The sequence below is a fragment of the Lepidochelys kempii genome, chromosome 10 (assembly GCF_965140265.1).
Source record: "Lepidochelys kempii isolate rLepKem1 chromosome 10, rLepKem1.hap2, whole genome shotgun sequence".
NCBI lineage: Eukaryota > Metazoa > Chordata > Testudines > Cheloniidae > Lepidochelys > Lepidochelys kempii.
In genome coordinates, this window is record NC_133265.1 from 55,487,409 (window position 1) to 55,503,816 (window position 16,408).

Sequence of the window (16,408 nt, forward strand, 5' to 3'; positions counted from 1 at the left end):
ATTGTGATGTGGGCCCTTCTGCACTGAGAACTAGATTAGTAATGGGATGTAGAGTCTTTCACCTCTAGCTCTCTGATCCTAATTCAACAGAACTCAGAAGTGACCAGACGTTCTCCTTCGACTGCTTATCGATATGCACATTGCACTGATGGCGTGCATGCACCCCATGTGCGTGCTAGAGATCAAAATCTTTGTGGCCAGCAGTACCCATAGCGTGTACATACTGTCTTCAATCCTCATGCTCCGCTGTGAGGGCATATAAGGGTGAGGCACAAAGACTGCCATTCAGTTCCTCTCAACGTCTCACAGCTTAGGGTGGGAACCTAATTGTCCAAGAGACTGCCAACCTTTCCCTTAGACTTCTTAGCAGTAGTTTTTACAGTTTAGTTTATAATGTTGGCTTTTATGGTTTTTAATTATAATCATTTGGTTGCTTGTTGCAACTGTTAGTTGTCAGAATTGCTTTTTGTCACTGGTATGGCGTTGTCCAGTTCTCCTGTATTCAAATGCAGGCCTTCATGTGAGGGAGCTATCCCAGCTTCAGATGGAAGCTCAAAGTGCTGCTATTGTGTGCTATTGTGGGAGAATCACACATCACTGTAAATGTATGATTTGCAAGTCTTTCAGCTCCTGAGAGAAGGACAGAGGCCCACCTTCAGGTTTCCCTAATAATTAGATCTGCTTCTGAACCACCCTCTCCTGTAATCGTTCTTTCCCTATTTTAGCCTCTGATCCTATCTCATTTTCACTGGCATTCACTATGTTAGATGTCCAATCTCTATTACACCTTTTGGTGAAAACTGAAAAAAAAAGTCATTTAGCACTTCTGCCATTTCCACCTCTCACAAGGCAGTTAAAAATATCAGGCGCCTCTAAAAGGTGTGGAATTCTTTTATACCACCCCCCGACTGCATTCTCCCTTGTGGTCACTATGACAAATAAAAAAGCAAAACAATTCAGGTTCACACCAAAGGATCGGGAGCCAAAGAGACTAGATTTATTTGACCAGAAAGCCTATTCCTCAACAAGCTTACAGTTTTGCCTGGCCAATTATCAGGCCATAATGGCCAGGTATGACTTGTATACACAAGAGACTGCTTGTCTTTGTGGATAGCCTGCCCAATGAGGTCTGCATGGACTGCATGCTGCTAGTTAAAGATGGCCAACTTGTAGCCAGGACAAGTCTCCAAGCAGCGCTCAACATGGTGGATACAACTGCAAGATAAGTGGCAATGGTGGTCGTTATGTGATGGACAATGTGACTTGTGAGATTGGGGTTCCCTAGAGAAGTCCAAACAACAGTGGAAGATCTGCCTTTTGAGGGAGCTGAATTGTTCATCTCTTAGACAAACAAGGCCCTCCACTTGCTGAAGGACTCATAAGCCACCCTGTGTTCCCTTGTAGTCTACATGCCAGTTCTCCAGAGGAAACACATAAAACAATCATATTCTTCACAGAGACCAATCCCCCAGCCCCTCTACCACCAAAGATCATCAGAACTACCTAGGGAATGACGGCTTTTCTACAGGAGGGCACAACCCACTGCTCTGTCACAAATCAACTAACCTTCCCAATCCCAGAAACACTCATTTTGGTGGTATGGTTGAGAGATGTGCTCTACTTCCAATGATTCTAGAAATCCACTAGCTTGCTTCAGGCATGCTTGATCCTTCATCACCACTGACCAATGGGCCCTGGACACAATAACACATGGCTACTCCATCCAGTTTTCTGTACATCACCAGTAGAATGTGCATATGGAGAACATATCTTGAAGAACTCCAGTTACTGTACACAGTAAGAAACTTCCCATTATCATCTGAAAGCCATTTGGCCTTATGTGAAATAATTTGGGTCTCAGTTCAGTTCTCAACTAATGGTGTCCACAAAAAACTAAGTCACCACAACAATTAGCTCTGGTTTGCATCCTTTTTAGTAATTCCAGTACCAATTGCAAGGATTGAATAGGTATGGAGAATAGACTATTCTCTGATGTCTGTTGGTGGTGCCTCAAGAACAGGGATGAGAAATGCAGGTGAGACAGCGTGGGAAAGCATCCATGCCATTTCTCCAGTTATGTCAATAAATAGAGGACTTTGGTCCCCAGGCTGTCAATCCAGCACCATCCATGAGCTCTGAAAGTTCATATTCACCCACAAAATATAAATATCTCTTCCTCTGTGGTAAATGTCCTCTAATACTAAATTTGCATGTGTATGGAAACACCTTTGAATAGATGCCTTTGTAGTAGCTCAGCAATGTAATTATTCAACATTACATTTTGCTTGAAGTGATCAGTGGAGATGTCCCTTTAAATGGAAAATTAAAATTCCCTTTGCTACAATGCAACTATCTTTTAGACTTCTGAGGGAGATTCCCAGGCTTTGACTGAAGTGGATCTGTTCATCTCCACACAGAGGATTAAAGTTCTGAATGCAGATACACAGGTAAGTGTTTAATCATAATGCTTAAAAACATACTGCTGATTTTACACACTGGCTCTCACTTTAGAGTAACATTTTCTCACATGTTTAGAAAAAAATGTGTCTTTACTGAATATGTGGTTAAACACACCACTGAAATGGATACCAGCATCTGGAAAAGATACACCATATTGGCATTTGTCAATATTTGTCAAAGTTGCCGTTTGTCAGTATTTTATTTTTATGCTGAGGCCTTGGGGATTTTTCGTTATTATTATTATTATTACTGTTATTTTATTTTGCTGTATTTTCTGTGTTAGGAAGAAGTCTGCATATTATCAAGGTGTAAAAGCAGTTAAAATCCTGAAGCCTTTCAAGATTCATGTGTGGTTGTCCACCTACTCCATTTCAGCTTTGTTATGTCTTAAGAGCTATCCTGAGTTTCAGGTCTGGTTCTTTGTTCCACTTTCTTTTTTCTAAAAAAGGTCATTTGCCACTTTGACCAAGCCCTTCATTTCTCTCCATATAACTTCTTGATTTTAAAGAAACTGTATCTGAACTGTCATCCTTCCTCCCCAAGGTCTATTTATTACAATATTACGGTAGTATCTAGAGGCTATGACTGAGATTGGGGCCTTGTTGTGCTAGATGTGCTTATTGTGCTTATTTTTACAGCCAGCGTTACGATTATCATAAAACCTGGTTTTGAAGCCACCTGCACTGGAATGTTCTGTACCTGATACATTAGCAAGACTACTGCAGAAGTGGCGACTGCTGAATTAACAGCTAGAGCTATGTTACAGGCCACCTCATAAGGTTTTCAGTGATGACAGACTTAATGCCTTCAATTATTCTCTAATGAATATATAGAGTGGCTGTCTTATCTTGACTGACTGTAATCATACATCCTGAGAATAACTTCCTCATACTTGAGAACATATCTGGAGTAGATGAATAGCTAGAGCTCTTAGAGGCTGGAGATTTACCAGGTGGTTTGGAAGTATTTTTTCCCCCTAATTGTATTGATTTGTTCTTATTCTATATGTACAATCTGAGAGAGGATTTTTCATCTCTTACATTTTGGGTAGTTCTAGTATTTGTTAAAGTAAGGAATGAACACTACTGGCTGAAGCCAGTGCACTTTTCTTTTAATGTGGACATACTATAAACTTTCCATATTTGCACAACTGAAGAGTAGAATATACCGTGTAACGTGGCAGCCATACTGCAATCTACCCAGCTCTGCCAATGCACTTCAGCACTGACCAGCAGTAGCCATACTGATTCAGTCCTATATTTTTTTCCCACCTGGAGGTAAAAATGCTTTGTCTTGTACAGTGCAGAGCATGTTATCAGTGCTTATTCTGGATAGCAAAATCTGTCTTCATTGTCATTTAACATGTCTGCTGTATGCAGATAATCAAGTCAGGTCAAGGGTAAAAGAACCAATTATTGGGAATGAGCAGCCACATTGAGTAGCTAGATGTATGGGATGAAGGTGATACATGGATTGGTTTGTTATTCCAGTTGGTTTAATGAGGGCTGCCCTCAATGCACTTTGCTCCCTCCTTTCCTTAAATATTTCAATATGAGCAGTTACGTTGAAGGGGCTTTTCACACAAGGAAAAGCAAAAGCACCCTGAGGCAGAGAACCTTACTCAAGGTGAGTATTACCTTATTCCACAAGAGCTATTCACTGTGAGTGAGGGTACCAGAGTCTGGCCCTGTATATTGAACAGAAATAAAAATCTGATATTGGAATTGATTATGTTAAAGGGTTTTACTAAAGCTTATTTCGAATGTGGCTGATTTTTCTGTGTACAGCAGGTCTCAGAGTAGCTGGAGGCTTTGCTTCCCCTGTCTTTTAGTACTCACTGTCGATGAGTGTTTGCATTTTTAGCTTGACTGTGTTTTTACCAGTGCTAGAGAGATTTATTGACTAACTTCATTACTGTGGCTCTATATCTACTGGTGTAGCAGCTGGCACAGGCAGTCTGCAGTTTTATATCTGTCAATTATATAAAACCACTTCTGCTATCATTAATTCAGTGTTCTAACCCTTATGTAACTTTATTGTATGTCATGCATGGAAGCATCTGGTGGTACTAACTGGTTTAAAAGAATTCTAATTTCACTAAAAAAAGTAGATATCTAACTTGATTTATGTTGGGGTTTGAACTGGGTCAGTAGTGGCAGTAAGGCATATTATCACCTTGGACCCATAGCTCTAGTGGTTTTGTTGCCGTAGGCCAAACTAGCAAATGGTTGCCACTACCAGGCTGGAGTCACTCACGTGATATTTTCAGCCCTGTGTGACCACCTGTTCAGCTCACATGTTAGAAATAACCCTGCTTTTGACAGCATGCCATACTTCCGATCTGAGCAGAGCTTCCCCTAGCTGCTCTGCTCTGTGCGCTGGGCTTGCAATCAGGGAGTGAAATTGGCACAAGTGCCACAGCAACTGTCTCCTGCTTCTCACACTCACACTGTGGAAAAGCTGGGATAGTGAAGCTTTTCCACAGTGTAGGAGAGGCAAGGTTGACAAGTCTACATTCCCTGACTCCACAACCCAGTCACTGGTAAAGCTGATGTTCAATGGGTTACCATTTTGCAGAGTGCTCTGCTCTGCCCCCACTGACATGACCTCACACACACCGTGCACATGGGGTCACGCAGACGGGGGCTGGTCCACGCAGTTCCAGAAGTACCGAAGTGTCTGGTATTCTGAATCAGTGACCACCCTAGGAACTGGTCCTATGAGGGCCTCTGAGTTGTCTGACTCATGCTCCCACAGTGCAGCCACAGGAGCTGTACGGGTAAAGGCAGCCATCAGCCACCAGGAGAGCTGTGGGAGAACATGCAGCCCATCTGCTCCTGCCCCCGCCCCTGCCTCCGCCCCCACCCCTTCTTTGAGATCTTCTTCAGATTTCATCCACTGACCCTCAGAGTAGCCACAGCCCTTTTTCCCTGGTAAAAAGGGGAGAGGAGGGAGCCACCAAAGGAGAAGGAAAAAGGGAACATATGAAAGGGAAAATGAAGAAATCAGGGAACCAGGATATGGGAAACAAAACCATGAGGGGTAACAACAGGGACTTCTAGGAGAGCAATACATATAGAGGCAAGGAGATTTGGATGAAGGGGAACCTGGATGGCTATTTTGGAGAAGGAGAAACAAGTCTGGGGAGGGGCGGAAATATTTGGTTTTCCAAGGACAGAGATATGGGTGAGAGGTTTGGGATAGGGAGACCTTGGATAGGGAAGAGGGAAAGATTAAGGAGCCAGATAGGAAGAGATGGAGGGATTAGGGGAGAGAAGACAAATGGGGGATTTAAGGATAGGGAGGTGGGGAGAAAAACGAGAGAAGGGGAAAAGTAATGCAAAGGGGGAGGATACTGAGAGCAGAGAAAAGAGCAATGATGTAGAGAGAAAAAAAGAGAGAGAATGTGGAGGAAGAGAAAGAAAGGTGGACAAGTGCGGTTAATACATTTTATTTGGCATATTCTTAGTCCCACATTTAATTGTATTAAACAATGGAAAGGTGTGGGGGGAAGCAGGAGAGAATCTACTTTTAGGATTGGCAGGACAAAAATCTTTGAGCTGCTCGTGAGTGGTGGACATGGGGGACAGAAACTCTAAATGCATAGATGTATTTATTTCTCCACCTCAGTTCTTTCTTGTGAACCTTGTGTTTATTATTCGGATACTTGGAACAGTCTCCTGAAAAACAACTCTCCCTACAGAGTTCCCGTCGTCTGCTGGGAGATGTCCATTATAATACATTTTCCCCTCCACTTATAGATGCTGCAGGACCCTGCAAATTCTCACAGAAATCCCCTAGCCCTTCTATGGCCATCATCACATTTCATCTATCACAATTTAGGGATAAACACACAATGTTTTATTTCAGACTGAAAAGAATTGTTAAAAGCATTTTAAGAATAGTGTGTGGAAAAAAGAGATTTTTCTAATCAATAGACCAAGTTGTTCCAATAAGCTGTCAGTGTTGGTATTTTTTTAGCTCTGTCAAGTTATATTGTATTATGGTTCTTAAAACAATTATTCTTCCTGACCTGAAAAACTCTTCTATTCTCTGGCCTGGGAGAGAAGCATTGTAATTTGATAGATGAATACCCAGATATGTGGCTCCTTACCTCTGTGAGGAGAAGAATTAGCTAATGAATAGTTAGAGAAGGGGTGGAAGGGTCAAATCATTCTCTGAAGTGGATCAAATTGCATTTCTTAAGTTATGGGCTGTGGTCCAGGACATACATTTCCCACTATATATGACCTTCAATCCATAGCAGAGTTCCCACTGCTGTCACTGGGACAATTACACAAAGGTCAGGGGCAGAATATGGCTTTTATGTAGTCACTAAACTTTTTTAGTTATTTGTCACATTCAGCATCACGTAGTGGAAAACAATCTCACTTGTAGGACCACTGCTATTTCCACCCTTTCATTTCTTCCCCACTTATCCACCTTTCTCTGTTTCACCTGTTTTTGTATGTCTCTTCCTTTTTTCCCTCTGCATTTCCTTCCCTGCAGTATCTCCCAATTTGACCCCCTGGACTTCACTCCCACCCCATTTGAAAAAATGGTCAGCAATGGTATAATAGATGACATACAAAGTATCATAATTGGCCTTGAGTTTACATCCCACTGAGAGTCATGGAGACTAGGTGTGTTCACACCTCACAGGGACAAGCTACCTGCAGACTCAAAAAGAGAATACTGAGTTTCACGTCTCAGAATTCTCTCCATAACCATGAAGACTGGAAACATATTTTTAACAGAAACTGAGATTTTTGCAGTGTCTTACTATGGGCATCAACATTGTTGACTGGGCCAGTTGTTGCTCCCAGCTCTGATTTAGGTGAATCCAACATCCATCAATCTAAGTTCTAATATGGCCCCTGACATGCTGGGTGGTAAAAACCTTGCAGAATTCTGAAGTGTATGCAAGAACATCTCTTTCTGCTTCCTGCAGCCAGAAGGGACTGGTGCTATTATTGTGGTGCTGTTTGGGGAAAGCAAGGACAAAAGCAGGCTTTACATTTTGCACTGGAGTTCCTGATGTCTGGGTCCACTCTGAAATATCTCCTTTGATTATAACAGTTTTCCATGCGCTTCTGAGTCACACAGGTCCCAGAAAGCCATATGTAGTGGCTCTGCAGAAGGTCAGGATGCAGGTCAACCTGCTGAACAAGGCCAAGGCAGGGCCCCAATGTGTTGTGTGCATTAGGTTGCTGAGGAGGGGCCAGGAAGGAAAGCTAAATCACAGGAGCCCCCTCAAGATGGTCGACTCCATAGCCTCACTCAGTCAGCACTGACCCATTGGGTATTTGTTTGTTAATGTTTTTACGTGACAAGTCAGAGTGCAGTAGGGTGGAAAAAGTTATTTGGCTGTTTCCGTTCACAACAATCTGCTCTGTTCCATCACTTCGCTCTCATTAGCCCAATTGCTACATATCTCAATTGGGCTGGATGAAATCTGACATCACATATGTAATGTCACACTGCATGACCACAGCCAATGGAAAAGTACCCTCTTGGGAACAGGAAGCAGCACCCCACAGCTGCAGAGCCAGGAATGATAGCTGCAGACCTTACATGGGCCACAAGCTGCAGAGGCCCCCTCTCTCCTGGACAAGGGCCCAAAATGTTTAAAAGGGAAACAATAAAACAATATATTGATTTCAGACTAAATACATGCAGCACGGGGAAGATCCAGAAAGCACTGATTCAAGAACAAGTGTTTGTATTCCAGTTCAAGCAGAAGATTTGATGGATTTTTACCTCTTCAGGCCAAATAACAATCAAATATTTCAAGAGTGCTGCTTAAAACCTGTATAAATTTACAATTACCTCGAATATCAACACAAAAAACTATTTGGCTTTACAATTCTAAATGTTTAAAGTTCTTTCAGAACTGTAATAGTATTGTTTAGCTGCAGCACACCTCATAAATGAGGAGTCTTACAAGGTAGCTGGTGGGCCACATTCATTTATTCTTATTCAGTGCAAGTTCACGAATAATAAAACTTCAAGTTTATACCCAGTGGAGCAAAGAAGCCATGATTAAAAATGACCTTGAAGGCTCTTCCTCTATGAGATCAATGCTTTTTGATTGAACAAACAAATGACAGAAGTATGAACTAGAAATCAATAATACAAAGTTTTAGATCATTGCAAAAGACAAATACATAGTAATATCCGGGATAAAGCAAGCTCGGTGACAAAAAGAATTCTTCCCTGACTGCAAACATTCGCTGACTTCACGTTTGCCCAAGGATAACTTATTAGTTCCATAATGATACATTCCTGGGAGAAAGCATCTGGAGATGGTAAGCTGAGATTTCCTTGTCCACAAAGTTTGAAAAGAGAAATAAATTAAAAGGCAGAAGTAATCCATCAAGAGGATGCAGTACTGAAAGATGTGAGATAGAGGTAGAAATTTTTGAAAAGTGTTTAAAAACTGCTCCAAAGTTATTTTTTCACGTTTTGGAGCAATAGCATGCTCTTACATAAGATACCTTTCTCAGGCCATCATTTGGGCAGGTTTCCATTGTTTCCTAAAATCAAGGAGCAAAAGGCTTTTCTCAGCTAAATCCAGGGGTCAAAGCTTGTCTAGTGTAACTGAGTTGGCAGCCTGACAACCCTAATTTGACTTGGCTGAGGAAGATTTTGACTAGTTATGCTGGTGAAGGCTTATTAGCTTTGATTATGCTGGTGTTGCTGAGAGGAGAATTTGCCCAGAGCTTTCCTGTCTCCCCTATTTTGCAACATACTGTGTACCAGTTATCCACCTGCCTACCCCCTACATCTTACAGGTGGCTGAACTTCAGTACTCCTGTATAGATACTGCAAATGGAAACCAACATTTGTCAACAGACATCCATAATGGGTCAAATTAAGACGTGATATGAGCTCAGACTAGGACCCAATTTACCAAAGGTACTAAAGCATGTGCCTCACTTTAAGCACGCAAATAGTGCCATTGACTTCAGTGGACTACAGGTGCATTGAGTACCTTTCTGAATCCAGACTCTAGGCTGGCCTCCCTTTCAGATATCTATGTCCTCGCTGGTGTGACTTACATGGTGAGGAGGAAGGAGGAAGAATATCTATGTTAAAATTTGCCCCTCATAATGAGGAGAAGGCAACACAACATTTACAATCCATTGTGAGGAAAGAAAATGATCACTTCGTATTTTGGAAAATGTTACATGATGGTTTATTGAACGCTTCTTTATCTTGTCCTGGCATAGCAGTAATGTTCATGATCTTGTTATAAACAGCTTCTGTCACTGCTTTATTTTGGAGTTTAATTGTTTGCAAAAGCCATGTCTTTTCAAACATGATGAAATTGTTTCTAAAATATTGGAACATATTTTCCTGTTACTTGAGGCCTGATGCTTTTAAAGTTTTTGTAATAGGCCTGTGTGCCAAATATCTGCAGTTGTTATTCAGACAAAATTTCCATTGAAGCCCAGGGGTTTTCAGTAACTCGGGCTATGACTTCAGTAACAGTTTTGTTTGAGAAATTGGCTGAATAAAGGCTGCAGGATCTGGCCCCACATTAACTGCACAAAGAGATGCAAGCTTAGCTGCCTGTTGTCACACTCAGGAAATTAGACAATACGGGAGAGGGGAAAAGTTCTATTTCTGGAGTAACACTGCATGTGGAACATTTTTGTTTATCTTTTGCTTTGTGAAGGAAACGATGATGGATCATGCACTGCGCACAATCTCATACATTGCTGATATTGGTAACATCGTTGTTTTAATGGCCAGACGCCGGATGCCAAGGTCTGCTTCTCAAGACTGTATAGAGACGACACCTGGTGCCCAAGAAGGAAAGAAGCAGTACAAAATGATATGTCATGTCTTTGAATCTGAGGATGTAAGTAAACTTAAATTATTTTTTTAATACAGTGTGTCATTTAGGGGACCTCAGAAATCTAATGGTATCTATCGCATGAATGCATTTTTGTTGCCAGGAATTTCTTTTCTGATTGGCTGATCCTTTCAAAGGTTTACAGGCTAACTTTTATAATAGTTGTTACTGTTCTGTCCCAAATTGCAATATTGGTAGAGGCTACAGCTTTGTTCAGGAAGGACAGGCAGGGCAAAAGAAATGATCAAGAATATATACCCTTGCTCTGAAGTCCAGAAGGAGGTGGGAGTCACTGGTTAATGATAAAAGGGGTATCCTGGTAGTAGTCTACTATAGATCAACAAATCAGGAAGAGGAGGCGAATGAGGCATTTCTAGAACAACAAAAATACCCAAAACGCAAGACCAGTACAACAGGGGACTTTTACTACCCAGACATCTGTTGGAAAAGTAGTACAGAAAAACACAAAATTTCCAGTAAGTTCTTGGAATGTATTTGGGACAACTTTTTGTGCAGAAAGTAGCCAAGATGGCAGCCATTTTAAACTTGATTCTGGTCAACAGGGAGGAATTGGTAGTGAATCTGAAGGTGGAAGACAATTTGGGTGAAAGTGATCATGAAATGATAGATTTCATGATTCAAAGGAAATTTTGTAAGCATCTGGAGGATGATAGGGTTATAAGGAATAGCCAGCATGGATTTGTCAAACAAAAATCATGGTAAACCAATTTAATTGCCTTCTTTGACAGGGTTACTGGCCTAGTGAATGGGGGAAGCAGTAGATGTTATATATCTTGATTTAGTAAGACTTTTGATACAGTCCCACATGCTATTCTCATAAGCATACTAGGGAAATTGGTCTTGGTGGATGCACAATTAATTGAAAGACCATGCTCAGAGTAGTTATCAATGGTTCACTGTCAAACTGGGAGTGTGTATCTAGTGGGGTCCCATAGGTCAGCCCTGGATCCAATAGTATTCAATATTTTCATTAATGATTTGGATAATGGAGAGTATGCATATAAAATTTGCAGATGACACCAAGCTGGGAGGGGTTGCAAGAACTTTGGAGTACAGAATTAGAATTTAAAACAACTGTGACAAATTGGGGAATTGGTCTGAAATCAGCAAAATGAAATTCAGTAAAGATAAGGGCAACACACTTCATTTGGGAAAGAAAAATCAAATGCACAACTACAAAATGAGGAATAACTGTCTAGGTGGTAGTACTGCTAAAATGATCTGTGGTTTATAGTGGATCACAAATTGAATGAGTCAACAATGTGATGCAGCTGTGAAAAAGGCTAATATTCCAGAGTATATTAATAGGAGTAAGTCACAGGAGGTAATTGTCCCACTCTGCTTGGCCCTGGTGAGGCTTCTGTTGGAGTAGTGTGTCCAATTCTGGACACAATTGGAGAGAGTCCAGAGGAGAGCAACAAAAATCATAAAAGGTTTAGAAAATTTGACCTATTAGGAAAGGTTTAAAAAAAACTGGGCATGTTTAGTCTTGAGAAAAGGAGACCAAGGGGAAACCTGTTAAGTCTTCAAATATATTAAGTGCTGTTATAAAGAGGACAGGAATCAATAGATCTCCATGTCCACTGAAGGTAGGACAAGAATTAAGTGGCTTAATTTGCAGCAAAGGAGATTTAGATTAGATATTAAGAAAACTAACTATAAGGGTAGTTAAGCTCTGGAATAGGCTTCCAAGGGGTGTGTGGAATCCTCATCATTGGAGGTTTGTAAGAACAAGTTGGTCAAACACTATCAGGGATGGTTTTGGTTTAATTGATCCTGTCACAGTGTAGGGGGATGGACTTGATGGCTTTTCAAGATCCTTTCCAGCCCTACATGATTCCATAGGAATGCTCTGCATTTTACTATTTAAAAGGAAAGGGAGTGACCACATCACAATTCTGGCCATTTGCACTCATCGTAGAAAGGCTAAAGAATGAATGGGCTTGGGGAGACACTCTCACCTCTGGGGAAGTGTGGTTTTTTTGTTTTTTTGTTTTTTTAAAAGAAAAGTTAAAGGAAAAAGTGTCAAGTTAGTAAAAATTAAAAGCGGGAAAAGTATTAATTTTTGTTTCTAACTTATAAAGATATTTTGAAGTACTAATGCCACTAGGGAAGTGTTCATTTAAATCCACCAGTTTAATGGGCAGTTTTAAAATCTGTTTCTTAACATGTTGTTTTCAAAATAAAACTAGCCCATTGTCTGATACAATTTTAGCTCCAGATCACATATTTTGCAAGGCAGAAAATCTTTCAGTTTAATATTTGAATTGGGAGGCAGTGTTGCCTGGTAGATAGAATAGCTGACTGGGCCTCATGAGATCTGTAGTCTGTTCCCAGCTCTGCCACTGCCTGCTGGGTGACCTTGGCAAAGTCGCTTTGCCTTCTTGTGCCTCCATTTCCCCATCTGTAAAATAGGAATAATGATACTTACCTCCTTTGTAAAGCTCTTTGAGATGTACTGATGTAAAGCACTAAATGAGAACAAGGTATCATTAAAAACAATAATTGATTCTAAGCCTGCATCTGGCTTGCATCTCTTTCCGATCTGTTGGTGAACTTGAAAAGCAGAGGGGAGAGAAATGGACTGAACACCAAAAACTGATACCAATGGAGACAGATTAAGTAGCGGGAAGGGGACACAGATGACAAACCATGATAAGATGGGTTATAAAAATCTTTATTGATTACTTCTCAATGGTTGACATTCACATGTCTTGGGCATATTTATTTGTATTGTTGTTCATAGTGTGACGGGTCACCTCGTTGAAAAGAAATTCCAGAATATACAGTAATGTCACATGACTAGTTTAGCCGATCATTTCTCAGGATTTTCTAAATCTGTTTTCAAATGGTAGAATATTGACCTCTGTCTGTCTTTAAACAATGGAGTTTATTGCAACATGTTATTGTAAAGCACAAATTAAACAAGAATGTTACCTCTGTTGAATACTTGAAATAAACCATTTAACATCCTATTTTGGGAATAAAGAGTTATAGATGTTATAACATTGCCTACCATGTATAGAGATAGTGTGGGTATCCCTGACTGTATTTAGGTTGTGCCAGTTCTCTGACAAAGACCACTGCATTTTCAGAACAAAAACACCTTCAAAACTCAGGTGGTTGGACTGAATACACTGCTTCCTCACATATGATATGTGATTTGTAGCTGATTGCTAGTATTTTGAGGGACTCTACACTGCAGGATACAAGCAACTCCTATTTAAGTCAGTAGGAGTTGTTCAGATCCTGTGGTGGAAGAAGAATAGGGCTCCTGAAAACCATGTTGACCTACCAAATCTAACCTATCATTCTCTTGTGATCTGCAGTGGATCAATATGGGAGAAATAAAAATTTCAGTTAAGAAAACTAATTTTGCACATAAATACCTCCTGCTTTTTCCTACCTCTGTCTCTCACTGCTGCAGTGACATCTAGAGGAACTAAAAAGCAAAGTCTGCTACAAAGGTCTATGATTCTGTCTCAGTTAATTATTTAACATTTGTACAGTGCCTTGAATGTGTAAAGTGCTAAGTATTATTAATTATCATCTGTCTTTTCATTTCTAATGTGTCTATTGCCCTAGGCTTCCAGACATTAGTCAGTGCAATTCAACTCTCTTACAGTTAACTTTGATGGGTAGTCATCTCATATTGCAGAGACTCCATAGTCAGAGGAGGTCTCCAGAAACACACCAGAGACTTGGAGAATGACTTAACAATCAGAGTCCAGCAGATTTTCCTAAATGTGGCTAGGATATGCCCAGCAGTGTTTGGCCAGTGTGCACCATGATCATAAAAGGATTCACTGTCACAAAACCATACAATGCAAGAAGGCACAGACACATTATTAAACATTGCTGATGCGGGCAGGCAGTTCAGGCACTGCTCTGGGTTAAATAAGGCAATCAGCAAGTGGGTAGGGGACGAGGAGACAGGATTTGCTGAAGCTATGGGACAGGTACAATGGCTGCAAAGTGAGAGCTGATGGATTTGCAGAAGTGGCACATGCAGTGGTATAATATCCAGGAGTATTGAAGATTCTGATGATGGAGCAGGCCAAACTAATCATGCATCCATTTGTGACGGTGGGCTTAATAATCACAAACAGGGAAACTCTGTTCTGGTCACACATGCAAGCACAGACCCTCCTCTCTGCTGCACAGAGGACTGCACTTGTGGTCAGAAAGTACTGAGTGTCCAGACCAGGTGACAATCTCTCTCCTAAGGTATAGTCCACGCTGTGAAAAAGTCTGAGAACTCCTGATCTAGAATATATTTCTTCAGTGCTTATAGAAACAGATGCATAAGCAGCATATTACTAGCCACTGCAGCTTCTTGGTGAAAGGAGGTCATAAGAATGGCCATAGTGAGTCAGACCAATGGTCCATCTAGGCCAGTATCCTGTCTTCTGACAGTGGCCAATGCCAGATACTTCAGAGGTAATGAACAGAGGAGGCAATCATCATGTGATCCAATCCCTGTCATCCACTCCCAGCTTCTGGCAGTCAGAGGCTAGGAACAGCCAGAACCGGGAGTTGCATCCCTGACCATCTTAGGTAATAGCTATTGATGGATCTATTCTCCATTAATATAATTCTTTTTTGAACTTTGTTATATTTTTGGCATTCACAGCATCCATTGGCAATGAATTCTACAGGTTGACTGTACCTTGTGTGAAGAAGTACTTTCTTTTGTTTGTTTTAAACCTGCTGCCTATTAATTTAATTGGGTGAGCCCTAGTTCTTGTGTTATCTGAAGGAGTAAAAAGCACTTGCTTATTCATTTTCTCCACACGAGTCATGATTTTTTACCTCCATCATATTCCCTTAGTCATCTCTTTTCCAAGCTGAAAAGTCCCAGTTTTCTTAATCTGTCGTCATACGGAAGCTCTTCCATACCCTTAATCGTTTTTGTTGCCCTTCTCTGACCTTTTCCAGTTCTAAGATGCCTTTTTTTAGATGGGGTGACCAGAAGTATCAAGAGGTGAAGAGTTTGCCCGATTGAGTTTCCCAAAGAGAGATTTATGTTATCGTTGCATTCTGTATTATTTTGGGTGAATCTTATAAGCGAGCTAGCTCTATTCATTGCTACTGAGTGGTGTTCCTCCTTTTCAGCTGTATCTTATTTTATTCTACAGGCACAGCTGATAGCTCAGTCAATTGGTCAGGCTTTCAGCGTGGCCTACCAGGAGTTTCTGAGAGCCAATGGAATTAATCCAGAGGATCTCAGTCAGAAAGAATATAGTGACATAATCAATACCCAGGAAATGTATAATGATGATCTTATACACTTCTCCAATTCAGAGAACTGCAAGGAGGTAAATTCTTTTTTTTAATTTTTATTTCATGTTGTTAATCCTGTTTTCTTATTTTTAATATTGATGTACACTCTGAGCACTCAATTGGCATTTTAAGAGTACATTTGCATGGGAAATAAATGATTTTATTAGTATTCAACCTTAGTAGCTTTATATTTTTCCTACCCATTTTACTTTCAAGGCCCTTCTGCTTCTATCATAATAATAATAATTACATTTACATTTCATATAAATGGGAAACAGTAATACCTTTACACCATGCTTCAGGTGTCAGTTACTTGCGTGTTATAATGAGGTGTTGATATAATAGGGAAGTTGGTAGTCAGGTTTTAATGACCTTGAAAATTCACATTTTAATAGATTTTATATCTGCGGTTTGGCACTAAGCGTCTCTGTAAATGAGCTGACGTTTCTGATCTCAGTAAGATATCTTTGGTGTATTTTCTGTATTAAGACTGTGTGTTTTAATTCCCATTCTAGAATAAAATCATATCTGGTTAATTTAAATGTTGGAGGTGCATATAGAAGAGAGGCCTGCTTCCAAAATATTACCTGCAAAGCTATGGGTGGAGGAGCATTCATCTGACATAGAAATAATGGTTTTTAATCAAGTTAGATAAAAATCACGGGACAGGATCCAAACGTAGATAATATGACCTTAAAGGCCAGATTGTTCTTAGGTTTTGTGGGTGTTTGAGGGCAATGGGTGGAACAGTGAGCTGTCTGCCATCTCACTGCTCCCCATGCA

General features: G+C 40.6%; 1 protein-coding gene across 6 annotated transcripts in view; it reads left to right on the top strand.

Moving 5' to 3' along the window:
• APBA2 (amyloid beta precursor protein binding family A member 2) overlaps nucleotides 1–16,408 on the top strand; it is a 236,861-nt gene that overhangs the window by 194,413 nt on the left and 26,040 nt on the right. For all 6 annotated transcript variants that reach the window (XM_073303675.1, XM_073303676.1, XM_073303674.1 and 3 more), the window contains 3 exons: nucleotides 2,361–2,447; nucleotides 10,142–10,327; nucleotides 15,481–15,660. In XM_073303675.1, coding sequence (XP_073159776.1) covers nucleotides 2,361–2,447; nucleotides 10,142–10,327; nucleotides 15,481–15,660 — 453 coding nt within the window. The remainder of the gene's footprint in view (nucleotides 1–2,360; nucleotides 2,448–10,141; nucleotides 10,328–15,480; nucleotides 15,661–16,408) is intronic.